The 25,823-nt window shown below is 36.5% G+C and overlaps 1 protein-coding gene and 1 long non-coding RNA gene across 20 annotated transcripts in view; one reads left to right on the forward strand and one right to left on the reverse strand.

The window, feature by feature from the left end:
* Nucleotides 1-244: 244 nt before the first annotated feature.
* LOC126747673 (F-actin-monooxygenase Mical) overlaps nt 245-25,823 on the reverse strand; it is a 68,737-nt gene continuing 43,158 nt past the window's right edge. For 5 of the 19 annotated variants that reach the window (XM_050456446.1, XM_050456442.1, XM_050456427.1 and 2 more), the window contains 13 exons: nt 23,574-23,692; nt 18,497-19,442; nt 12,460-13,031; nt 10,405-11,002; nt 5,612-5,901; nt 5,526-5,555; nt 4,500-4,759; nt 4,284-4,431; nt 3,777-4,224; nt 3,129-3,614; nt 2,317-2,641; nt 692-1,502; nt 245-616 (listed from right to left, as the gene is read on the reverse strand). In XM_050456446.1, coding sequence (XP_050312403.1) covers nt 4,042-4,224; nt 4,284-4,431; nt 4,500-4,759; nt 5,526-5,555; nt 5,612-5,901; nt 10,405-11,002; nt 12,460-13,031; nt 18,497-19,442; nt 23,574-23,692 — 3,146 coding nt within the window. In that variant the 3' untranslated portion in view covers nt 245-616; nt 692-1,502; nt 2,317-2,641; nt 3,129-3,614; nt 3,777-4,041. Of the gene's footprint in view, nt 617-691; nt 1,503-2,152; nt 2,642-3,128; nt 3,615-3,776; nt 4,225-4,283; nt 4,432-4,499; nt 4,760-5,525; nt 5,556-5,611; nt 5,902-10,404; nt 11,003-12,459; nt 13,032-18,496; nt 19,443-23,573; nt 23,693-25,823 lie in introns of all 19 variants that reach the window. The other 14 variants (XM_050456429.1, XM_050456431.1, XM_050456434.1 and 11 more) reach the window with 14 other exon arrangements.
* LOC126747679 (uncharacterized) lies at nt 2,297-3,705 on the forward strand. The gene is made up of 5 exons (XR_007664322.1): nt 2,297-2,435; nt 2,599-2,760; nt 2,923-3,085; nt 3,248-3,409; nt 3,572-3,705. It is a non-coding gene; the product is annotated as an uncharacterized LOC126747679 (long non-coding RNA).

Here is a 25,823-nt window from a genome sequence, read left to right on the forward strand (position 1 = left end):
CTTACTATCCGCACCTAAAAATCCACAGTTTTTGTGGTCACATTTTGACCTAAAAATCACTAATATCTGGTGTAAAAAGACCGAACTGCACTAAAACAGTGCTAAAAAAATAACAATTAAAATTCTTTTTGCATAATTTTATTGGAATCTGATGGTCACTTACCTAGAATAATTTAAAAGCTGCTATTTAAACCTAAAAATCCACATTTTTTTGGACACACTTGGACCAAAAAGAGGCTTAAAAGACTGGTAAAAAAAGCTTTATTCACACACATAACGGTAAAATTCTCAATAATAAATATATATAAATTTTTTGTACACTCTATACAATTCCTTATTATTGAAAAAATACAATTCGCATCATCACAATCTTTTGCCTGGGCGGCCCCTGGTAATCCCTAATATTAATAATAGTAATAAAGATCAGCTCCTGTAACCTCAAATCCAGACTAGTAAAAATTAGAAAAACACCATTTTGGACGTAAACTATAGGCACGTTAGCGTATATAAATATATAAAAAAAAAGGTTTATTTCTCGGTAGTTTTTTGAATGGAAGTGAGCATCAGACCTTTGGCGAGCATCCGTTCTTCCAAATCTTTGTTTTCGTGCGAGTACCTTAAATTATTATTATTATTATAATTTTTTAGTGAGGGGGGAAATTGATTATTTGAGAGGGAGAGAGCGACTGACCTCAATCTGTCCTCCTCTAGGACGGCGATGAGGGAGTCCCGTTTCGCCACGATGTCCATCATTTCGTTCAGGATGCTCTCCTCCAGGTTACGGTCCTCGTCTGTTTTGTTTTCGGCTGAAATCACGTCAATTGGGCCATAGAAACTTTAGCTATTTTGGTTAAGAACCATTAAAAAAAAGGCCTTTATGACTCATAAAACTAATCAAAAGACCCTTATTTTTACGAGTTTTTATGGTCCTAACAATGTTCCAAGAAGCTTATATCAGTTTGCATAATATCCCTAAAATTGCTTAACATTTCTTACTTGAGGTTATAGCCACGAATTTATATAAATTTTCCCTAAAAATGCCCACAATTTCCTAATTTGGGTTAAAAAATCTCCAGCATTTTCCCATTTGGTTTAATTCTCCCTAAAAAATCTCGAATTTCCCATTTGCTTTTAGATTTTCCTAAAAATCTCCAGAAATTTTCTATTTAGTCCAAGAATTTCCAGGAAATATAAACAAAGTTGTACAATTTTTCCTAAAAAGTCCAATTTTCCATTTGCAGTTGACTTTTCCTAAAAAACCAAAATTCTCCAAAATTTTAAATTTCTCTTTGAGTGGGGCTTTTAAACTTTATAAATCGTTATAATTAATGTTTTGCTACCTGGTGCTTTTTGAATCAGAATTCTAAGTTGAATAGAACAGGAATTGGGTCCTGAAACACATGATTTTTGAGTGAAAAAAACCAAAACTCCCTAAAATTTTGGGTTTTTTTTGGAGTAGGTCTTTGAAACTTTGTAGATCATTAGGATTAATGTTTTGCTACCTGGTGCTTTTTGAATGAGAATTCTAAGTTGACTAGAACAGGAATTAGGTCCTGAAACACATGATTTTTGAGTAAAAAAAACCAAAATTCCCCAACATTTTGGGTTTTTTTTGGAGTAGGTCTTTGAAACTTTGTAGATCATTAGAATTAACGTTTTGCTACCTGATACTTTTTAAATGAGCATTCTGAGTTGAATAGAACAGGAATTATGTCCTGAAACACATGATTTTTGAGTAAAAAAAAACCAAAATTCCCCAAAATTTTGGGTTTTTTTTGGAGTACGTCTTTGAAACTTTGTAGACCATTAGAATTAACGTTTCGCTACTTTATGCTTTTTAAATGAACCCTCTAAGTTAAATAGAACAGGAATTGGGTCCTAAAACACCTGATTTTTGAGTGAAAAAAACTAAAATTCCCCAAAATTTTGGTTTTTTTTTTAGAGTAGGTCTTTGAAACTTTGTAGACCATTAGGATTAATGTTTTGCTACCTGATACTTTTTAAATGAGCATTCTGTGTCGAATAGAACAGGAATTGGGTCCTAAAACACATGATTTTTGCGTAAAAAAAAACAAAATTGCCCAAAATTTTGGATTTTTTTTGGAGTAGGTCTTGGAAACTTTGTAGACCATTAGGATTAATGTTTTGCTACCTGGTGCTTTTTAAATGAACACTCTAAGTTGAATAGAACAGGAATTGGGTCCTGAAACACATGATTTTTGAGTAAAAAAAACCAAAATTCCCCAAAATTTTGGGTTTTTTTTTTGGAGTAGGTCTTTGAAACTTTGTAGATCATTAGGGTTAATGTTTTGCTACCTGATACTTTTTAAATGAGCATTCTGTGTTGAATAGAACAGGAATTGGGTCCTAAAACACATGATTTTTGAGTAAAAAAAAACAAAATTCCCCAAAATTTTGGGTTTTTTTTGGAGTAGGTCTTTGAAACTTTGTAGATCATTAGTATTAATGTTTTGCTACCTGATACTTTTTAAATGAGCATTCTGTGTTGAATAGAACAGGAATTGGGTCCTAAAACACATGATTTTTGAGTAAAAAAAACCAAAATTCCCCAAAATTTTGGGTTTTTTTTTGGAGTAGGTCTTTGAAACTTTGTAGACCATTAGGATTAATGTTTTGCTACCTGGTGCTTTTTAAATGAACACTCTAAGTTGAATAGAACAGGAATTGGGTCCTGAAACACATGATTTTTGAGTAAAAAAAACCAAAATTCCCCAAAATTTTGGGTTTTTTTTGAAGTAGGTCTTGGAAACTTTGTAGACCATTAGGATTAATGTTTTGCTACCCGGTGCTTTTTAAATGAACACTCTAAGTTGAATAGAACAGGAATTGGGTCCTAAAACACATGATTTTTGAGTAAAAAAAACCAAAATTCCCCAAAATTTTGGGTTTTTTTTAGAGTAGGTCTTTGAAACTTTGTAGATCATTAGCATTAATGTTTTGCTACCCGGTGCTTTTTAAATGAACACTCTAAGTTGAATAGAACAGGAATTGGGTCCTGAAACACATGATTTTTGAGTAAAAAAAACCAAAATTCCCCAAAATTTTGGGTTTTTTTTTGGAGTAGGTCTTGGAAACTTTGTAGACCATTAGAATTAATGTTTTGCTACCTGATACTTTTTAAATGAGCATTCTGTGTTGAATAGAACAGGAATTGGGTCCTAAAACACATGATTTTTGAGTAAAAAAAACCAAAATTCCCCAAAATTTTGGGTTTTTTTTGGAGTAGGTCTTGGAAACTTTGTAGACCATTAGGATTAATGTTTTGCTACCTGGTGCTTTTTAAATGAACACTCTAAGTTGAATAGAACAGGAATTGGGTCCTGAAACACATGATTTTTGAGTAAAAAAAACCAAAATTCCCCAAAATTTTGGGTTTTTTTTGGAGTAGGTCTTTGAAACTTTGTAGATCATTAGGGTTAATGTTTTGCTACCTGATACTTTTTAAATGAGCATTCTGTGTTGAATAGAACAGGAATTGGGTCCTAAAACACATGATTTTTGAGTAAAAAAAACCAAAATTCCCCAAAATTTTGGGTTTTTTTTGGAGTAGGTCTTTGAAACTTTGTAGATCATTAGGATTAATGTTTTGCTACCTGATACTTTTTAAATGAGCATTCTGTGTTGAATAGAACAGGAATTGGGTCCTAAAACACATGATTTTTGAGTAAAAAAAACCAAAATTCCCCAAAATTTTGGGTTTTTTTTGGAGTAGGTCTTTAAAACTTTGTAGATCATTAGGATCAATGTTTTGCTACCTGGTGCTTTTTAAATGAACACTCTAAGTTGAATAGAACAGGCATTCGGTCCTGAAACACAAGTTTTATGGGTTGGAAAAAAACCAAAATTTCCAGGAATTTAATAAAAACGTCCCTAAAACCGCTGATAATTGCATATTCGAAGTTAAACAACTAACATTTTCCAGGAAGTTATAAAAAATAACCCAAATTTCATCAATTTAACAACCATTTCCGAGATAATCAAACAGTCCAACCTGAGACCAAAAACTCCTCATTTTAGCAGTTATTCGCTCCTGAGTGCAACAAAAATGATCGAATTAAAAGACTCACTGTTCTCCAGCCTCTCCCTCAACTCCCCCTGGAGCCTCGCGTGCCGATCCTCCAGCTCCAGCTCTTGCGCCCTCACCATCAGCTCCTTCTCGTAACGCCTCAGTTCGGTCCTGTCTCGCATCAAATCGAACCACTCCTGCAATTTTTCCAAGTTTTTTAAGAGTTTTTACGCGCCTCCAGCCGCCCTTTTTCTACCTGCAAAAGCTCCCCCTCGTCCCTCTTGCACCGCCCGTTGTCCTCGCCCCTCAGAGCCTTCTCCACCTCCACCCCCCGGCTCTCCAGCTCCCTCGTTTTCACCTCGGTTTCCTCCAGTTTCCTTTGGATCTCTTGCGCCATCCGGTGCCTGAAATTCGAATTAAAAAAAAAATGCCGGGGGCGGTTCTTATTTTTTTTTTAATCTCGGTCACTCACCGTTTAAGTTGCGCCTGTCGCGAGACTTTCCGCGCTTTGCCGCTCCTGCCGCCCCTCGCGGTCGTCGTTCCCGAGCGATCCAGGGTGTCGCATGAGCCGCCGCCCCCCTGGTGGGGCGGCTCGCCGTCGCTGCTCTCGTCCTTGGGGACGTAGTTGGCCGGGAGGGGCGGCACCGGGGGCGGAGGCGTCGATTCCCGGGGGCGTCGGGGCGGCAGGTGGGTTTCCGAGCGGGTTTTCGTCGGTGGGGCCGAGACGCTCTCCTGTATGTCAACATTTTTGTGTTTTTAAGGGAGAAATAAGTGATTTTTTAAAGTATTAAGGACTTAATAGGAATTAATTAATAAGGAAAGCGAAACCAGTGATGTTTTATGTAAAAAAAAAAAAATTTTTTTAACTTAAAAGGGCGGAGTACAAACGGATGCAAACAATAAACGGTGCGAACAACACACACAAAAACGTTTGCCGCCCAAGCAACACACGTTGGTTAAATAAACGTTTACTTTTGGTTCACACCAGATGTACATTTTTGGTTGAACTTCAACTATAAATATCGGATGAAATGTCCGCGTGATATACGTTGAGGAATTTAATATTATGTTTATATTTTATTCGCGTTTAATAAAAAGGTTTATACAGGGTCGTCCAGTTTAAACGTCATTAATTTTAATACGTGATAGAGAATTTAAAAAGAAATAGACCTTTTCTAAATCCTTAAATCCTTGTTTAGTTTTGAGCGAAGTTTGTATTAATCTTATTTCGTATAATTATTGTGTTTCATAGACCTTAAGGCATTTCCAATTTTTTTGGATTTATAAACAGAATCGTATATAATATCCGTAAATTCTGCAATTTAATATATACATCTTATATATGGTTCATAAATATACCAAAACCAAAAATCTACTAAAAAATCGTTGAATAAAAATATATATTTAACGATAATAATATATGAAGTGTTGCTTGGACGGATTTCCATGCTAACCCCCCAAGACAAGCAAACAGAAAAACCCTAAAAAAAATCCTTACATGTCTCAAATAATCCAAACTGGTCAAAGACTGAAAAGTAAGTGGAAATTTTACGTTAGATCCTCACTAAAAAACGACTCACTCACCTTGGACCCCGTTTTCGCTTTAGGGCTGAGTTTGGCCAGCAGGTTTCCCTTGGTGAAAATGCCGGCGATCAACTTGGTGAGACTTTTCCGCCTCTCGCTCTTCTTCTTGCTGGTGTCCAACAAGTTCGGGTCCGATTTGCAGAACTTTTTCTTTTTGTCCTCGTGATTTTCCCGCTTTTCTTCCGACTTGGGTGCCACCGTTGACAGTTTCGGGACGGATTTAGGACGTTCCCCCGTGCTCTTGGATCTCCTGAAGGAGTCGCTGCGTTTCTTGCAGTCCGTGTGCGGTTCTTTCAAGAGGAAACGTTGATTTAGGGGGAGTTTGACGTGGAAAAAAGGGAAATTTGTGGGTTTTTTTACGGCCCACTAAATTGAATTAAATTGAAGGGGGCATTATTGAAAGTTTTCTATTTTTACGTGGTTTCTTATGGGAATATGGCTTTAAACATTTTTCCTGCATTTCCTATGGGAAATGGAATTTTGTGTAATAAGACTTTTTTTATTTTCTTTTCATGCTTTATACGTAGAAAAAAGATTTTTCGATTTTTTGACCCAAAAATGTATTTATTTTTTTTGGGTTTTTTCATACTAATCGTTTGTTCTGGAGGCACTTCGATATTTTATAGCGAAAATTTTCCAAAAAAAATATTGGGGAGGGCATTTTGGAAAATTTTATATTTGCATGGGTTCTTATGGGAATATGCCTTCGAACATTTTTCCTGCATTTCCTATGGGAAATAAAATTTTTTGTAATAAGACTTTTTTCATTTCCTTTTCATGCCTTACACGTGGAAAAAAAGATTTTTTGAATCGGACAACTTTTTCATTTTTCAAATTTTTCCGGGCCAGTTTTGCTCAAAAAACCAAAAAGTGCCAATAACTTATTCCTAAGTGGTTTTTCGAAAAAAAGCGTGGGATACTTTTGAACCTGGTTTCAAACAAGGCTTCCAATAGCAAAATAAAAAGTTCAATTTTTTCCATACAAATGGAGAAAATGGAATTTTTTTAATCAGGGGTTTTTTCCGATTTTCTCGTACTAGATGCAAGGTAGAAACAAAATTTTTACATCCAAGTGTAGGTTTTGTCGTTTCCCACAACTTTTATTTGAAACAATTTTTTCTCAGAGTTATAGTTTTTTTGAAAAAAATTAAAATGTGATTTTTTAAAAAATTTCCTGGGTATACCCCTTCGATTTTTTGACCCAAAAATGTATTTATTTTTTTTGGGTTTTTTCATACTAATCGTTTGTTCTCGAGGAGTTTCGACATTTTATAGTGAAAATTTTCCAAAAAAAAAATTGGAGAGGGCATTTTGGAAAATTTCATATTTGCATGGTTTCTTATGGAAAGATGCCTTCGAAAATTTTTCCTGCATTTCCTATGGGAAATGAAATTTTTTATAATAAGACTTTTTTCATTTCCTTTTCATGCTTTATACGTGGAAAAAAAGATTTTTCGATTCGGACAACTTTTTAATTTTTCGAATTTTTCCGGGTCAGTTTTGCTCAAAAAAACAAAAAGTGCCAATAACTTATTCCTAAGTGGTTTTTCGAAAAAAAGCGTGGGATACTTTTAAACCTGGTTTCAAACAAGGCTTCCAATAGCAAAATAAAAAGTTCAAATTTTTCCATACAAATGGAGAAAATGGAATTTTTTTAATCAGGGGTTTTTCCCGATTTTCTCGTACTAGATGCAAGGTAGAAACAAAATTTTTACATCCAAGTGTAGGTTTTGTCGTTTCCCACAACTTTTATTTGAAACAATTTTTTCTCAGAGTTATAGTTTTTTTGAAAAAAATTAAAATGTGATTTTTTTAAAAATTTCCTGGGTGTAACCCCTTTCGTTTTTTTGATCAAAAAATTTATTTATTTTTTTTGGGTTTTTTCATACTAATCGTTTGTTCTCGAGGAGTTTCGAAATTTTATAGCGAAAATTTTCCAAAAAAAAAATTTGGAGGGGGCATTTTGGAAAATTTCATATTTGCATGGGTTCTTATGGGAATATGCCTTCGAACATTTTTCCTGCATTTCCTATGGGAAATAAAATTTTTTGTAATCAGACTTTTTTCATTTCCTTTTCATGCCTTACACGTGGAAAAAAAGATTTTTCGATTCGGACAATTTTTTCATTTTTCGAATTTTTCCGGGTAAGTTTTGCTCCAAAAACCAAAAAGTCCAAATAACTTATTCCTATATGCTTTTTCGAAAAAAAGCATAGAATACTTTTAAACTTGGTTTTAAATAAGGCTTCCAGTAGCAAAAGAAAAAGTTAAAATTTTTCCATACAAATGGAGAAAATGGAATTTTTTTAATCAGGGGTTTTTTCCGATTTTCTCGTACTGGATGCAAGATAGAAACAAAATTTTTACATCCACGTGTAGGTTTTGTCGTTTCCCACAACTTTTATTTGAAACAATTTTTTCTCAGAGTTATAGTTTTTTTGAAAAAAATTAAAATGTGATTTTTTAAAAAATTTCCTGGGTATACCCCTTCGATTTTTTGACCCAAAAATGTATTTATTTTTTTTGGGTTTTTTCATACTAATCGTTTGTTCTCGAGGAGTTTCGACATTTTATAGTGAAAATTTTCCAAAAAAAAAATTGAAGAGGGCATTTTGGAAAATTTCATATTTGCATGGTTTCTTATGGAAAGATGCCTTCGAAAATTTTTCCTGCATTTCCTATGGGAAATGAAATTTTTTATAATAAGACTTTTTTCATTTCCTTTTCATGCTTTATACGTGGAAAAAAAGATTTTTCGATTCGGACAACTTTTTAATTTTTCGAATTTTTCCGGGTCAGTTTTGCTCAAAAAAACAAAAAGTGCCAATAACTTATTCCTAAGTGGTTTTTCGAAAAAAAGCGTGGGATACTTTTAAACCTGGTTTCAAACAAGGCTTCCAATAGCAAAATAAAAAGTTCAAATTTTTCCATACAAATGGAGAAAATGGAATTTTTTTAATCAGGGGTTTTTCCCGATTTTCTCGTACTAGATGCAAGGTAGAAACAAAATTTTTACATCCAAGTGTAGGTTTTGTCGTTTCCCACAACTTTTATTTGAAACAATTTTTTCTCAGAGTTATAGTTTTTTTGAAAAAAATTAAAATGTGATTTTTTAAAAAATTTCCTGGGTGTACCCCTTTCGTTTTTTTGATCAAAAAATTTATTTATTTTTTTTTGGGTTTTTTCATACTAATCGTTTGTTCTCGAGGAGTTTCGAAATTTTATAGCGAAAATTTTCCAAAAAAAAAATTTGGAGGGGGCATTTTGGAAAATTTCATATTTGCATGGGTTCTTATGGGAATATGCCTTCGAACATTTTTCCTGCATTTCCTATGGGAAATAAAATTTTTTGTAATCAGACTTTTTTCATTTCCTTTTCATGCCTTACACGTGGAAAAAAAGATTTTTCGATTCGGACAATTTTTTCATTTTTCGAATTTTTCCGGGTCAGTTTTGCTCCAAAAACCAAAAAGTCCAAATAACTTATTCCTATATGCTTTTTCGAAAAAAAGCATAGAATACTTTTAAACTTGGTTTTAAACAAGGCTTCCAGTAGCAAAAGAAAAAGTTAAAATTTTTCCATACAAATGGAGAAAATGGAATTTTTTTAATCAGGGGTTTTTTCCGATTTTCTCGTACTGGATGCAAGATAGAAACAAAATTTTTACATCCACGTGTAGGTTTTGTCGTTTCCCACAACTTTTATTTAAAACAATTTTTTCTCAGAGTTATAGTTTTTTTGAAAAAAATTAAAATGTGATTTTTTAAAAAATTTCCTGGGTGTACCCCTTTTGTTTGTTTGATCAAAAAACTTAATTTTTTTTTTGGGCTTTTTTTATACTAATCGTTTGTTCTCGAGGAGTTTCGACATTTTATAGCGAACATTTTCCAAAAAAAAATATTGGAGGGGGCATTTTGGAAAATTTCCTATTTACATGGTTTCTTATGGGAATATGGCTTTAAACATTTTTCCTGCATTTCCTATGGGAAATAGAGATTTCTGTAATTAGACTTTTTTGATTTCCTTTTTGTACCTTATACGTGTAAAAAAGGATTTTTCAATTCGGACAATTTTTTTTTTTTAATTTGTTGGTTTTTAAGGGCTCATTTTCACCATACAAATTAGACATACAATTGCCAAACAAAATTCCCAAAAACTCCAGTTTGGGCTTAAAAACCGACAATTTCCGCGAAATTTATGATGAATATCCGTAAAAATTGCCCAATTCCACACCTTCAATTTATTAAATCATTATTTTATAAATTACAATTATTTCATCATTTTCAAACAGATCAGGGTTTTTTTTTCTCATGGGTTTCTTACTAATCCCTGATAAAACATTAAAATCACTGCTTAGATAAATTATTTAATAATTTGTACATCGGTAATTAAATATTTTCCAGTTTCAAATAGACGAACCTTTGAAATCACTGCTGAGATAAATATTTGATCGATAGTAAGACGGTAAGGAAGAAACTTCTAAAATCACTGAATAAGATCAATTTTTTTCATTCCAGGCCTATAAGAAAAGAATTTTTTAATCACCGATGAAATATTTAATCTTGCAGCAATTAATGTTTAATTATTTTCAAACTGGTAATGGACAAAATAATTAATTATTGATTTCTGCTAAAGTCATGCCATAAATCGATTTTTGCACAATAAAGGAAAAGATGTTGCATACCTAGAGAGAAACATCCGGTGAAATCGGAAAAAACCCTGAACCTCGACAGTCACACGTCAAAATATACCATAAATAAAATAGATTCCACCATAAAAAAAAAAGACTTACCCAATTGACTCAAATTTTCTGGGGGCCCATTCTTCTTGCCCCTTTCGCCCTCTCCCGGTTGACTCCTCAATTTCTCCCTGAGGCGGTTCAGTTTGTCCTCGGGACTGAGCCCCAGGTCCTCGTTGCTCAACAGTCGCGCCCGCGCCCTCGCGTTCTCTTTCATCTTTTCCGCCGTTTTCGCCACGTCCGACGGTCGATTGTACCTCGGGGGGGCCCTCGGCGTTTCCTCAGCCTCGTTCGGCGCGGTCTCCGCGTTAAAAACGCTCAGGGGACGCAGGAGGTCGGGCCGCGAGGGGCTCAACCCGCCCACGTTCCTGTTGCGCCTTTTGCGCTCCAGACTCTTGTTCTCCGCGCGCATTTTGTTCATCACCATGTCCTCGATCAGTTTCTTGTTGACGTCGCGCTCTTTTTTGATGTTTTCCTTGTTGTAGAGGACGTCGGGACGGATGGGGGTGGAGGGGGGCGAGGTGAGTTGCATCAGGGTGACGTGGCGCTCTTCCTGGATGAGGTCGGGGGGTTGGGGCGGAGCGTCGTCCTGTTTGCTACGCCTGCGCGACTTACGGACGTCTATCGAGTCTTTGGCGTTGCCGAACTCCACCTTGTGACGGATGCAAGAAAGAAGTGAGGAAGTGCCCATGAATGGATTGATTTTATGAAGATTTTTTTTTCTATTTATTCGACACAGAATTTTCCCGATAGTGCAAATACAAGCCGAGATATCGACCTCCAAACTTTTTTCATTTTTTCGAATTCGAACTAACTATACCAGCGGATTGTTCTCATCAAGTAGATCACGAAAATACCGGGTTATAAGGGAATCCGAGCAGAACTAAGAAATCGAGTATTTTTTCGACCTCGTTTTTGAGGCCAAAAATGGGCATCAAAAATGCCATATCTCGGCTATCGTAGAAGCTACGACCTTGCGGATGGTCTCGTTAGATTCAGAAGGATGAAACTAAGACAAAACCGTAGGAATTTTCCCGATAGCTCCCATAGAAGCCGAGATATCGGCGGACGGATTTTTTTTTTCTATTTATTCAATACAAAGTTCATAACTCAAGAAATTGATCTGGTGTCATTTTGAAAATTTGTACAGATAATCCATGGACAATTTCGTTGGACACCTATTTCAGCGTTTTGCCAAATTCGTACAAGATTTTGAGAAAAAATTTTTTTTTTCGAAAATACTCATTTTTTTTCTATTTATTCAATACAAAGTTCATAACTCAAGAAATTGATCTGGTGTCATTTTGAAAATTTGTACAGATAATCCATGGACAATTTCGTTGGACACCTATTTCAGCGTTTTGCCAAATTCGTACAAGAATTTGAGAAAATTTAATTTTTGTCGAAAATACTCATTTTTTTTCTATTTATTCGAAACAAAATTCATAACTGAAAAAATTGACCAAATACCATTTTGAAAATTTATACACACATTCAATGGCTAATTTCATTGGATGCATGTTTTAGTGTTTTTCAAAATTCGTACAAGAATTTCAGTTTTTTTTTTAAATTATTGGAAAAAGATGGGAAAATCGAATTTTCATTTATATGTCCCTATCTCAGTCTAAAAATTAGAAGAGAAAGCCTTAAAGCATTAAAATTTCTAGTAAAGTGAATTCGGAAGAAATAGTTTTTATAATAATAATCCTCTACAAATATTAAATAAATTTTCTTGAATTGGATGTTAATAATTCAAAGGATATTATTATAGAATATTTAATTACGGTGTATTTATATTTATGTATTTATTTTATTTTGCGTGCCTGGCATATTTTGTTTAAAAATTATTTTTAGTAATAGATTGTGTAGGTTTAGTACATGTATGTCAGTACTTAGGTCGTTAGTTTTAAATATTACTGGAAAACATAATTTCAATTGTCCTTTAATAAAATATTTCCTTTTCTTTTTGAATCTGTACTGCAGAAATCTGAATATGTAGGTCTTTTATTTGTATATATTTATAATTATGTTATGTATTGTATATTTGCAAATAAAAAAACAATTATTATTATTATTATTATAATGGGGAAGAAAAGAATAACTGCTCACCTTCGACTGCAACCGTTGACAATGCTCCTCGTACTGCTCATTATTGTACAGCTCCGCCTTCACTTTGGCCAACTTATCCTCCAGCCGTTGCTTCTGTAGACTCTCGATCTTCTGCGAGGGCGCCATCTCCGTCACATGCTTCACCGTAGAGTCGGTGGTGCAAGTGTTTTCTTCCGTGGTGGTGTTGTTGGTGGTCTCCAGCACCAGCAGACTGTCCTCCTCGTGCTCGGTCTGTGCTTGTTTCAACTTCAAAAGCTCCAAATCGGAGGGCTTTAAGTCGGTCACGTGGCCTCCGAAACCTCCTGCGACGAAAGCGTTCCGTGCCTCAAAGATTTCATTGACCAAAGGAGGAGGAGGATCTTCTGAATCCTCCTCGTCTTTAAACTGAACGTAACCGTCGTTTCTCGCGCGATGGTTTTCCTCGCAACTGCTCGTGCCCGTGTCCATGAACTCGATACTGTCCAGGTTTATGGTCGGGGGCGTAGGGTTAAAGGGGCGGTCCTGGGGCACCTGGGTGGGTTTTTGGGGCTCGATTTCGATGCTGTCCGACGCGTTTTCATCTCTGGCCCAATCTAAACATCAACATTTTTCGACTACCGACCAGCTTTGGGGTTTCAAGGGGGGGTTTTAACGAATCAGGACAGCGGAAGTCTTTTGGAGTTAAGAGATTTATGAATTTGAGACAGATTTAATTATTGTTTGTCTATAATCCTTTACCTGGGCTAAAAACTCTTGACTGAGTCTATTAAACATTTTTTCCAGAATGATTTACATTGATTTCCTTTTTTTTTAATAAATCATCCTCATCTAATGAAGAAATAGTCCACACTTGCAGTGGAGTCGTGGATTAAGGTAAAATGAAATTCCAACAGTCTCCCTCCACTGGTTTATTTTACATAATTCTGGTTTAGAATTCCCAACGTGTTTCGGATACAGCGGTGTCCATCATCAGGGCATACGAAAAGGAATTGGACTTAAACAAAGAAACAAGAAACAAACAAACACAGAAAAGATACCAAAGTTTGAGTTTAGGTCAATTAAAACAATTTATTTATTTTTGATTCTATTGTTGACAAAGAGACGTCAAATTGGACTGAGTAGCATGTGTTAAAGAAAATACTAAACTCAAACTTAGGTGACATCTATGTTGAGAAGTCCTAAAAGCATCAGGGCACTTGATGGTGTGTTCTTTGTCTTGATCATTTGTAAGGGTTGTTGTTTTGTGTAGTTTTATTTATTTATAGTATTTCCAACACATGAGTCATTTCCTGGATTAAAACTGTGTTTGTTAGTATAAAAATGTCTTGATGATGTACACCGCTGTGTCTGAAACATGTAGGAAATTCTAAACCAGTATTATGTAAGATAAACAATGGGAGACTGTGGGATTTTTATTTTACCTTCATCTTCATCTGTTTGAGTTCCTTGCCAATTTTTAATAACACAACGCAATGGTTTGACCCAGATAGGGATCAAACAGTTTTATGCTATATAATATTACAATCTCCCTCAAGAAAACTGGGTTTTGGGATATAAGACGAAAAACAATGAATTTTGTTAGGTTGAGATGTGGACACAAATACAGTATTAGCCCACGTTTGCTTAAACTAAAGATTTTACATAATTCCTATTGTGAATATATTTTCCTGAATTACTACCTTGAATTTATTAATATTGATTATCAATGAAGACTTTCCAAGGGCACTCATATAGATTCCCTTTTATATTACTAATTGACTGAAGTCAAATATTCTTAAAAGGCTCAAAAATAAAAATCCTGATGCATTCAGATATTAGAAATGATGCTCCTGTCTCTTCATTGCCTGTAGTTAAAGTCAGTGCTTTTATTTTGAACAACAAACCACCCTTACAGGAAGAAGTTTACACCAAAACTCAATGAAAGCAAAATACACTGATCTGATTAAGAGATTTACATGACATTCAATGACAACCATTCTCAATGCATAACAAACAGATGAATTATGTTTTAAAGAACTGCAATGTGAGATTTAAATTTATTATCGTTGAATATATATTTATTCAAGGATTTTTTAGTAAATTATAGGTATTATGTTTATGGTTCTTGCTTAGATAATGATTGTAAAATGCGCATACAAAAAATTCAAAATGCCTGTATCAGATTGGTTTATGGCTTACGTAAGTATGATCATATTTCGCAATATTATAAAACAATTAACTGGCTTAAAATGGACAATCGTAGAATTCTTAATTTTTCCACTTTTTTGATAAAAATCGTTAGCAGCCCAAAGGCACCTGCGACTATAAGGAATAGATTGTTGTTTAGAGCAAATGTACACGGGGTAAATGTTAGAGCTAGAAATAAGTTAACCATGCCGGTCCATAGGAGTGCTATGTTTCAGCGATCGTTTTCTTACAATGCTGTTCAGTGCTACAATAAAATACCTGCAGAATTTGTTGACCTTCGTGCAGATAAATTTAGGAGGAAATATTAAATTGTTCTTATGAATATTCAAAACAATTCTCTTACTATTTAATATGTATCAAATTTGCTGTTTTTTATAGAAGAAGAAAACTTTTTTGTGTTATATTATAATTGGGAATATTTCTTTACATATAACATGTTGTTATAATGTTACTTCAACTTACTTACTTACCCTGATCTGGTTCAGTGGAGTAGCTATATAAAGCTAGACTGCGCCAGGTTCAGGTACTTTGTTTTTTTTTTTGTATCAAGTTTGTAATGAATTTGAATAATAAAAGACATTTATTATTATATTATTATTATTATTAAATTTTTGGTATATTCATCAACCGTTAACTGTAGAATATACGTATTTTTCATATACGATTCTGTTTATAAAAGGGAGAAAATTTCGGCATTTAAAAAAAATGTACACGGGATTTACATCTCTACTTTTTAAACTCGATTACTACACCTTAAATATTTGATGAAATTTTTCTGAAAAATCACTGTTTTTCATCCAAATTATCCAACCTAATAGCGCTGTTTTTATACTAAATATTTATATATAAAATTATATCAAATTTAAATAAACAGTGTTACTAAATTAAATATTGAATACAGTATACTCGCGGTAATGTAAACTTACGATTTGCTGAACAACTCTTTAATGTGAACACCAATATTTTTCTATATTATAGTGTGAACAAACCCATATTTCGATAATGTGAGTTTTAAGAAATCTTTAGTAATCCTGTGTAGACTTGTCATTAGATAGGCGAGAGTGTCGCATCTTGCGCAGTGGCTTTTTAAAAAGTGTTAAAATTAATAAGAAGTGTTTATGAGAACTTGATGAGAATTAATAAGAAGTGTTTAAAGTAACTCTTTATGAGAAATCAAAAATTTTGGAAGAGCACAAAAATGGTATGAGTGTTACTGCACTAGCAAAGAAATATCAAATAGCAAATCAACTATTTGTGCAATTAAAAATAAAGAAGAAAAAATTCTAAAAGTTGTTGGAGTTTAAGACCTAATAAAATTAAAAAATGCACTTTAAAAAGTGCAGAAAACCCCAAGATGGAAACTTTGCTGTATAAATGGTTTACCAAACAGCGTGAACGAAATTTGCCAGTTACGGGTGATATGCTTAAAGAAAAGGCTCTAGATTTACATGGAAAATTAAAACTCAACGATAAATTTAATGCAAGCGATGGATGGCTTCAAAAATTTAAATGGCGATATGGTATAAGGCTGCTTAAAATTGCAGGTGAAAAGTTGTCCTCGCAGCCTCACCTTGTAAATCCCTTTATTGAAGGCTTAAGAAAAAAGATGAAGCAGCTTAATCTTAGTGAAGATCAAACGCCAGATAAAACCATATTGCCAGATAAAACCTATGTTGCAATTTTTGAAAAAAAGGCGCCTGGTCCAAAAATAGCTAAACAAAGAATAAATAACTCTTTTGGGGTGCACAAATGCTACAGGATCACACAAACTAACGCCTTTAGTACTAGGAAAAGCAAAATCACCCAGATGTTTTAAAGGATTTGATAGTCCAGTCATCTATAAAAGCACTAAAAATGCCTGGATGACGCAGGAAATTTTTAAAAATTGGTTTTTAAGCATTTTGTTCCAGAGGTAATTGAAAGTTTTGTTTGCTTTTTAATTTTTTTAAGACTAAATTGGGTTTTTAGGTTAAATCATTTTTCCAAAGCAAAAACCTTCCTTTTTTTAAAAGCCGTCTCCTGTTAGACATTGCCTCTTCGCATCCACCGGCAGAAGAATTAAAAACTTCTGATGGACACATTTTTGTTGTACATGCCCCCAAATGTTACACCATTAATTCAACCATTAGACCAAAATGTTTTGCGAATAACCAAACTATTTTACAGAAAAGGCCTATTAAGTTCAATTGTATCAAAGGGTCAAGGAGTAGCTGAGGTCCAAAAAGTTATAACTTCAAGAGATGCTATTATGCCTGGCAAAAAATAGAGCCTTCAGTAATTTCAAAATGCTGGAATAATATTTTGGGAAAAAAGGAGGATGACCTACCTTTCGACTAAAAGAGATGTGGGAAAATGATGTTAGAGCAGCTGCAGTTAATGAAACCATTACATTGCTTCAAACAATTGAACTGGTATTATTTAGTGCTAGTTACTCCTTTTAATTTTCGATTTTTGGAAATTAAAAGAAGAAAGTCTGTAATAGTTTTAGAATTTCATTGAGATATGATTGTTTTTAGATTGATTATAATCCTAAAGACATTGAGGAATGGAATACAGACGCAGTGGAGGAAAATCTCGATAGCAATGATTCAGAAGATAGTGACTGCGAGATATTAACTTTTGAAGAAAAAAAAGTTACGCATTTGGAGGCTCTTGCAGCCTTGAAAGTTGTCACACAATGGGCCAATCAAAACTATGTTGACATAAAGGACATTATTACACTAAAAGGTTTAGAAGAAAAGGCTGTAGCCTTAAACCTGTCGCAAAAAAAAAAGTGCAAACCAAAATTACATCTTTTTTAAATAAAACTTTTGTATAATGCTTAAAACTGTAATAAATAAATTTATAAATAAATACAAACATAAATAAAGTACAATGTAGTTCCGTTTTATTTTAATTTTAGCTATTTTTAATATACCTAATCTCCATAATGTGAACATTTAAGTTCATTGAGTTTTTTGAGTTCACATTAACGCGAGCCTACTGTATATACTTTCTGCAAAAACATTGTTTTTCATCAACACAACCCTTACCCCCCCCCCCACCCACCCCAAACATTTGCCGAGTAAAAAATTCTTTTGAAAAATCACCGTTTTTCGTACATAATAACCAATCTTAATAGCACTTTTTTGTTTGGTGGTTCGGTGATGGTGTGGGGTTGTTTCGGAGAATCTGCAGTGGGCGATCTAATTAGAATAGAGGGAATTCTTCGAAAAGAGGGTTACAAAACTATTTTAAGTGACAATGTACTTCCTTCTGGTACTCGAATAATTGGGGAGAACTTCATCTTTCAACATAACAATGACCCCAAGCACACGTCGAAATTGTGCAAGCAATATTTAGGTCAATTACAAAGGCAACATCTTCTGAAAATTACGGTATGGCCCCCACAATCACCGGACCTCAATCCTATCGAATTACTGTGGGATGAACTGGATAGACAAGTGCGAAAATCGTGTCCCACATCAAAAGAAAACTTGTGGAGGATCATCTTCAGGAAACTTTGGACAAATTAATTAGAAGACTACCGAAACTCTGTGAAGCTGTTATTAAAAATCGAGGCGGACATGTAGATGAATCCAAAATTTGATTTTCTTAAATTTAATTAATTGAAAAATGTATTGTTCATATTCATTTTGTTATAAATAAACCGTTTCATAAGAATAACCGATGGGTTTATTATTTTTAGTTATAACTTTAAAACAGTCATATAAGGGCAAATACTTTTAAGCGCCGTTTTAGACTTGATGATGCTCTAATAGAACGAAACACGTGTTTGTGTGAGACCGTGACTTGCTTGTTTTTCTTCGTTTGTTTATGTTGCACCTGGTCTCTTTAAAAAAATGGATGATAAAGCCTTTTTGTTACTTACCAGAAAGTTCGGTTTCTGTCAACGGCTGATCGGGACTGCTCTTCTCCGCCTCCCCAACCGCCTCTTCCTCCCTCCTCGCGTGCAGCACCCGATGCACCTCCTCCAAACCCCCCTCGTCCACCTCCGGCAACGACTTCGGCTCGTTCAAGCTCTTCTTCTCGCTGGTGACGCTCTTCTTCTGCTCCTCCTCCACCTCCACTACCTCCTCTTTCACCTCGTGCACCTCCAGTCGAGGGATCTCAAAGTTCGGCGACTCGTTCTCGCTACTACTCGTGCCCAAACTGTCGCTCGACTGACTGTGCCGCCCTTTCGACCAATCAATGGAGGGCACAGGTATGGAGGTCTCGTGGACGGGGCTCCTGGGCCGCCCCTGCCCGTCGTTTTCCTCCCCCTTCGGTTCCGGAAGGGCGGTTATGGTGATATCGGGGGGCGGTGGTAGCGGCGGGGGCATTTGGGGCGGCTTGGAGAACACCTCCGAGGCCGGTCTGAGCAGTTTCTGGCAGTCGGTGATGGTGCTTTGGAAACTTTTGAATTTGGTGTCCAGGGTGGAGGCGCTGCCGCTCTTTTGGATGGTGTTAGGACCGTTCTCTCCCAGTAGGTACTTCTTTTTGAGTTCCAGGGACACTTTGGCGGCTATTCCGCCGGTGCTTTGGGTGCGATTCAGGGCGTAACCGTCCAGCGGTTTCCTGGGGGTTAACTTGAGCTCCAGGTGCTCTCGGGGGCGGCTGGTTTCCTGGATGTAGCCGCTGGTGATCTGGATGCACTTTAGGGGCGGCTGGGTGCCGCTCCCGCGGGTTTTCGTCACGTGGAAGTCGTTTAATGTGATGTGAGGGAGTTCGCGGGTCGGGGTCGGGTCGTCTTGCGCGAATTCCGAGTCGGTCGAGATTTCCGTGGCGGAGTTTTGGATTTCGCTCGAGGTATCCGAGCTGGATTCGTCCGAGAGCATCTGGAATGCGCCCCGGTTAGATATGGTGGATTTTTTTTTAAGTGAAAGATTCGTTATTTGGGTTAGTTTTTGGGGGTGAGGCAGGCTTTAGATGTTCAAAGGGACGGCAGAAAATGCTTTATTAGGGGTCGGGGTGGCGGCATTAGGGTTGAAACTGAGAAATTTTGTCATTTTTGGTTTATTTTCTCCATATACAAACCATGAAAACTGAACTAAATCCAAGAAAATTCTTTTAAATCCAACCACTTGGGCTTCTAACATTTTTCCTGGATTTCCTATGGGAAATGGAAATTTTTGTAATAAGACTTTTTTCACCCCCTTTTCGTGCCTTACACGTGGAAGAAAAGATTTTTCGATTCGGACAAGTTTTTAATTTTTTTGAAATTTCAGGGTCAGTTTTGCTCAAAAAACCAAAAAGTGCCAATAACTCCCTTATCGGTGGTTTTTCGAAAAATGGTGTAGAATACTTTTAAATTTAGTTCGAAACGAGGCTTCCAGTGGCAAAAGAAAAAGTTTAATTTTTTCCATAGAAATGAAGAAAATTGAACTTTTTTAGTTAGAGGTTTTTTCCGATTTTCTCGTGTTGTATGGGAGGTAGAAGCAACATTTTTATATCCAGGTGTAGTTTTTGTTATTTCCCACAACTTTTGTTTAAAACAATTTTTTCTCAGACTTATAGTTTTTTTGAAAAAAATTAAAATGTGCTTTTTTAAAAAAATTCGCGGGTACACCCCTTTGATTTTTGACCGGAAAATTTTAATTTTTTTTTTGTTTTTTTTTTATTAATCGCTTGTTATTGAGGCCTTTTGACATGCTATGACGAAAATCATCCAAAAAAAAAATCGGAGAAGGCATTTTCGAAAATTTTCCATTTACATGGCTTCTTATGGGAATATGGCTTTAATCATTTTTCCCGCATTACCTATGGGAAATTTATTTTTTTTTAATAAGACTTTTTTCACCCTCTTTTCGTGCCTTACACGTGGAAAAAAAGATTTTTCGATTCGGACAAGTTTTTAATTTTTTTGAAATTTTAGGGTCAGTTTTGCTCAAAAAACCAAAAAGTGCCAATAACTCCCTTATCGGTGGTTTTTTGAAAAATGGTGTAGAATACTTTTAAATTTAGTTCGAAACGAGGCTTCCAGTGGCAAGAGAAAAAGTTTAATTTTTTCCGATACAAATGAAGAAAATTGAACTTTTTGAATTAGAGGTTTTTTCCGATTTTCTCTAGAAAAAACATTTTTATATCCAGGTGTAGTTTTTGTTATTTCCCACAACTTTTGTTTGAAACAATTTTTTCTCAGACTTATAGTTTTTTTGAAAAAAAATAAAATGTGCTTTTCTGAAAAAAATTCGTAGGTACACCCCTTTGATTTTTGACCCAAAAATTTAAAAAGTGCCAATAACTTATTCATAAGTGGTTTTTCGAAAAAAAGTATAGAATACTTTTAAATTTAGTTCGAAACGAGGCTTCCAGTGGCAAAAGAAACAGCTCAATTTTTCCCATACAAATGGAGAAAATTGATCTTTTCTAATCAGACTTTTTCCCTAATTTAACATTATTTGATACAAAAAAAATCATGTTCACCTTCAGTTCAAGTTAATAACGCCACCCCTCGAGGTAACAGGGCTAAAAAGGCGCAAAAACAATCACTTAAAAAAAATCACAAATAAAACACACGCCACGTCAGCAATGGATTAAACGCCAAAATGAACAACAAAAAGTGTGATTAAATTAATCAAAAAAAAACACACAAACCACAGCAGCGCCACTCTTCAATTTATAGTTACCTGCCGCGCCATTGCTGACTTGGAGGAAGAAGGGAGGAGGGTTGCCAAAACTACGACATCCTCAAAAAACTACCTCATAACCTCAAAAATGCACAAAATACAAAGAAAAAAAAACAAAATTTAAAAAACGTCCCCATCAAAATAATCTAAATTTTAAATTAAGAAAACATCCCCGGGTGATCCGAGGGCGAACTATTTCCACCCCCATCTCTCTCTATATTATTGTATCACGCAGTCTTTATCCTTGTCCTTCCTACCGAACTTGGCGGGAAACTTTAGGCCGGTTTGAGCGGCTTTGGGCGGCTCGACGTCGCTCGCGGAGCCTCGCCTCGCCTCGGGCCGCCTCCGGGGCGGCTGTGGCGAGGCCGTACTCGATCTATGCCGCCTCGGGCACACCGGCTGCAGGTGCTTCTTACGTTTGGGCACCTGAGGCGGCAACTTCACCTCTTCCTCCTCCTCTTTGGAGTCGCTATTTATCGCTTTGGCGAAGTCTTGAGGCATATTCGACTCTTTTTTATATTCGGAACTTAAGGAGGAGGAGCTAGAGGAGCTCTGCACCGCCTTGGAGAAGTTGTGAGGAGGCAGCAGGTCGGAGGAGCCGCTGGTGTCCGTTAAAGCCGATATCGCCTCGTCAAACTGTCGGAGTTCTTCGGAAAAGTCCAGGGAAATGACCGGGGCGTCCTTGAGGCCTTTTTCGGAGGTTTGTTGGACGTTTGAAGCCTCAAATTCTGAGGATTCCTCAGGGTCTGGGGCTTCCGACACTTGCTCCTTGGAATCCCCCTTAATTTCTCTTTCCTCAGGACTTCTTTGGGCCTCAATATTCCCTAAAGTTGGGATTTCCAAAGGCAAGTTTTGCTCCTCCTTAATTCGCTCACTAACGTCTTCTCTTTCAGGATTTTTTTGACGAGGGTTCGAGGCCTCAACATCTAAAGAAATTGAAGTTTCCAGAGCATCTACTGAGGCACAACCAACTTCGACTGGTTCATTATTCACTCGGGCAGGTTCTGGGACATTTTCTCGAGCACTTTCCAGTTGCATCCTCAAAAACTCCGGGCTAACCTTCGAGGAGACGGTGACGTTGACGCACCAGTCGCTCCCACTCCTCCCCAAACGCGCCCCCTTGCCAATGTTGCCGATAGTTTCGTCCACGAACTTCTCCAAGTCCTCCAAGGGGTCCTCAATGCCACCTTCGGTGGCTTTTTTAACCGCCTTGGAGGCCTCGAATTTCTTTATGGTGTTCGCGATCGGTTTGGGGCGCACCAGGGGCAGTTTCTTTAAATTTTCGCGGGCCTGGTCGACGTTGAAGCTCCCCAAAGAGAACCGTTTGACCAAAGGACGCTCGGGGGCCGGTTTGGCCGGCTCGTCCTCCTGATCTAGCGACTCGAACTTTTTCAGCACCGACTTGATGTTGACCTTTTTTACCGCGTCCAGGTCCACGGAGGTTCTGGGCTGCCGAGTGGGGCGGTTGAAACGTATTTCGGTTTTGGAGCGGCTGAGGCCCCGATGGGGCCCCATGACCGTCTCGAAGAACGCGATGTTGTCGTTTTTACGGGTGATTTCCGGGGTTTTTTCTTGATGGTCCAGCTCCTCCATCCATTTGAGTAAGTCTTGCAGTTTTTCTTCGGATTCTTTGACTTGTTCGCGCTCCAGAGGTTCGGTTTCTTGCTCGAGGGCGCTGAAAAGGTCCTCGATGCTTCCTGATGGGTCCGGTTCAGGCTCTGGTGGAGGAGGATTCTCGAGCTCCTCCTCCTTTTTGAGTAAATCCTCCAAATAGTCATCGATATCCTCAAAATCGGAGTCTTTAACCTCAAAGTTGATAGGCGGTTTCACTGTGGCCAAGATTTCTTTTTCGGTTTCCGGCAAACTGGATTGTTTTACTAAGGGGGCCTTCTTAAGAGGTGCCCTGGGGGCTCCGAAGTACTTTTTAGTGTCGATCGGCTTCTTAGTGTTCACTGCCACCTTGGGTTTGATCTCTTTCGGCATGGAAACTTTGCTGGGGGTGCGTTTGATGACCAACAGGGGCTCCTCCAGTTTATATTTCGGCGTAAACTCTTGCCCGAAGCTCTTCCGTTGCTCCCTGGGCGGCAACACGAAGTTCCTCTTCGGTTTCGCCCCGATTAAGTTTCCCGCCGTCGCGCTTTTACTCAGGGGGTTCACCGGGGGTAAACTCGCGACCGTTTTGTTCATGTTCAGGTCCAAATCGCTCTCGGCGCTATTAAACACGTCGTCGGAAGTAGTGAGAGAGATGCCGCTGGGGGTTTTGTTCAAGGGTAATCGTAAAATGTCGGGGGTGGAAATGATTAAGTTCGCGGGTAAAATATCGACGGAAAGTTTCTTCACCTCGGTGTCCGTGCCTGTGTCGGTTTGTACAACTGGCGGGTCCACTCGGACCTCCTGTTTGCGGAGCTCCCTCGCCCTTATCTCGTCCTCGCCTTCGGTGGCCGTATCCGAATCAGATTCTGCAAGGAAATGAAAAAAAATGCGCTGAAAAAGTTTCTGCTTCTAGGTATCATCTGGGAAAAGCAACCAGCGGCGGAACTCTCTAACTCGATGGACATAGAAATAGACAATAATTGACATTGGCCGGGACTTTGGACAAGGGCCATTTGGGGAACGACGGAAAGGGGGGGCAACAATTTTGATGTGATCCTGAGGAACTTCGGACAGGACAAACTTTGTGGTTTTCAGGTAGTGTGGGATGGATTTCGGCCAGGGAGTTGATGCCATTGAACGACTCATTTATTTTATTAATAAAATATTTATTTAAGGAGACTTAAATAATAAATTTATTAACTCAAACAAATATGTAATAGGGTTCACTTCTTAAACTTCCTTTTTAGTTATATGGTACTAAGTTAGTTTAGTTATGATATATGATAAAGATGGTTGCTAACCGGGGAAGTCATGCACCACGATTTGCATGAAGTCACTGATCATCAACTAATTTCTTGCGAGCTTAAATGTGAAATATTTAAAAGAATTAAATATAGGGATTTTAAGTATTTTGATGATAATGCATTTGGAACGGACTTAAATAATATTAACTGGGCCTCGATTTTTAATGATTTGACAAATATTGACAAGGTTTACCTCTTGAAAAATATATAAGTCCACGCACTAGAAACATTTTTATTTAATTTTTTGCAAGTTATCTCTATTGTGTCAGGGAAATCAAGTACCCTGGGGTAAATTGCTTTATATCTTTTCTCCTACTGGTCAGATTGTCATGATTCTTTTATTTAACGTTTCCTTGGAATGTTTTTCAGCTTTTGTTAAAAAAACGAAGAAAATCCATGCACTAGAAACATTTGTATGTAACTTTTTGCAACTCAGGTCTAATGTGTCAGGAAAAGTCAAGTACCCTTGGGTAAATTACTTTATATCTTTCCTTCTACTAATTAGATTGACATGATTCCTTTATTAAAAGATTCCTTGCAATGTTTTTCAGTTTTTGTTAAAAGAATGAAGACAATCCATTCATTAGACACAATTTTATTTAACTTTCGGCCAGTTATATCTAGTGTGTCAAAGAAAATCAAATACCCTTGGGTAAATTGCCTCATAACTTTCCTTCTACTGGTCAGATCAGCATGATTCTTTAGCTAAGAGTTTCCTTGGAATGTTTTTCAGCTTTTGTTAAAAAAATGAAGAAAATCCATGCACCAGAAACATTTTTATTTAACTTTTTGGAAGTCATGTCTAGTGTGTCAGGGAGTATCCAGTACCCTTGGGTAAATTGCTTTATAACTTTCCTTCTACTAGTCAGATAGGCATGATTCTTGTATTAAAAGTGTCCTTGGAATGTTTTTCAACTCTTATTAAAAAAATGAAGAAAATCCATGCCCTAGAAACAATTTTATTTAATTTTTTGCAAGTCATGTCTAATGTGTCAGAGAAAATCAAGTACCCTAAAGTATATTGCTCTATAACTTTCATTCTAATCCATAGATTTACTTGATTTTTGCTATAACTGATTCCCTAAACTATTCTTTTATTTTGCTGCAAAAATCAAAAAAGTCTATAAACTAGAGACATTTTTATCACGGTTTTGGTAAGTCAAGTTTACGATGTATAGGGAATCCAGGCACTATTAGATAAATTGCTTTATAACTTTCGTTCTGCCGGTCAGATTGACGTTATTCTTTTATTAAAAGATTCCTTGCAATGTTTTTCAGCTTTTGTTGAAAGAATGAAGACAATCCATTTATTAGACACAATTTTATTTAACTTTCGGCAAGTCATGTCTAGTGTGTCAGGGAAAATCCAATAACCTGGGGTAAATTGCTTTATAACTTTCCTTCTACTGGTCAGATTGGCATGATTCTTTTACTAAGAGTTTCCTTGAAATGTTTTTTAGCTTTTGTTAAAAGAATGAAGAAAATCATCAAGACATTTTTATCACGGTTCTGGTAAGCCAAGTTTACGATGTATAGGGAATCCAGGCACTATTAGGAAAATTTTCTACTGGTCAGATTGGCATGATTCTTCTATTAAAAGACTCCTTGCAATGTTTTTCTGCTTTTGTTCAAAGAATAAAGAAAATGATAACTCAGAGACGAAACGACGGATTTTGATATTCTTAACCTACCT

Source organism: Anthonomus grandis, chromosome 19, assembly GCF_022605725.1.
Source record: "Anthonomus grandis grandis chromosome 19, icAntGran1.3, whole genome shotgun sequence".
NCBI lineage: Eukaryota > Metazoa > Arthropoda > Insecta > Coleoptera > Curculionidae > Anthonomus > Anthonomus grandis.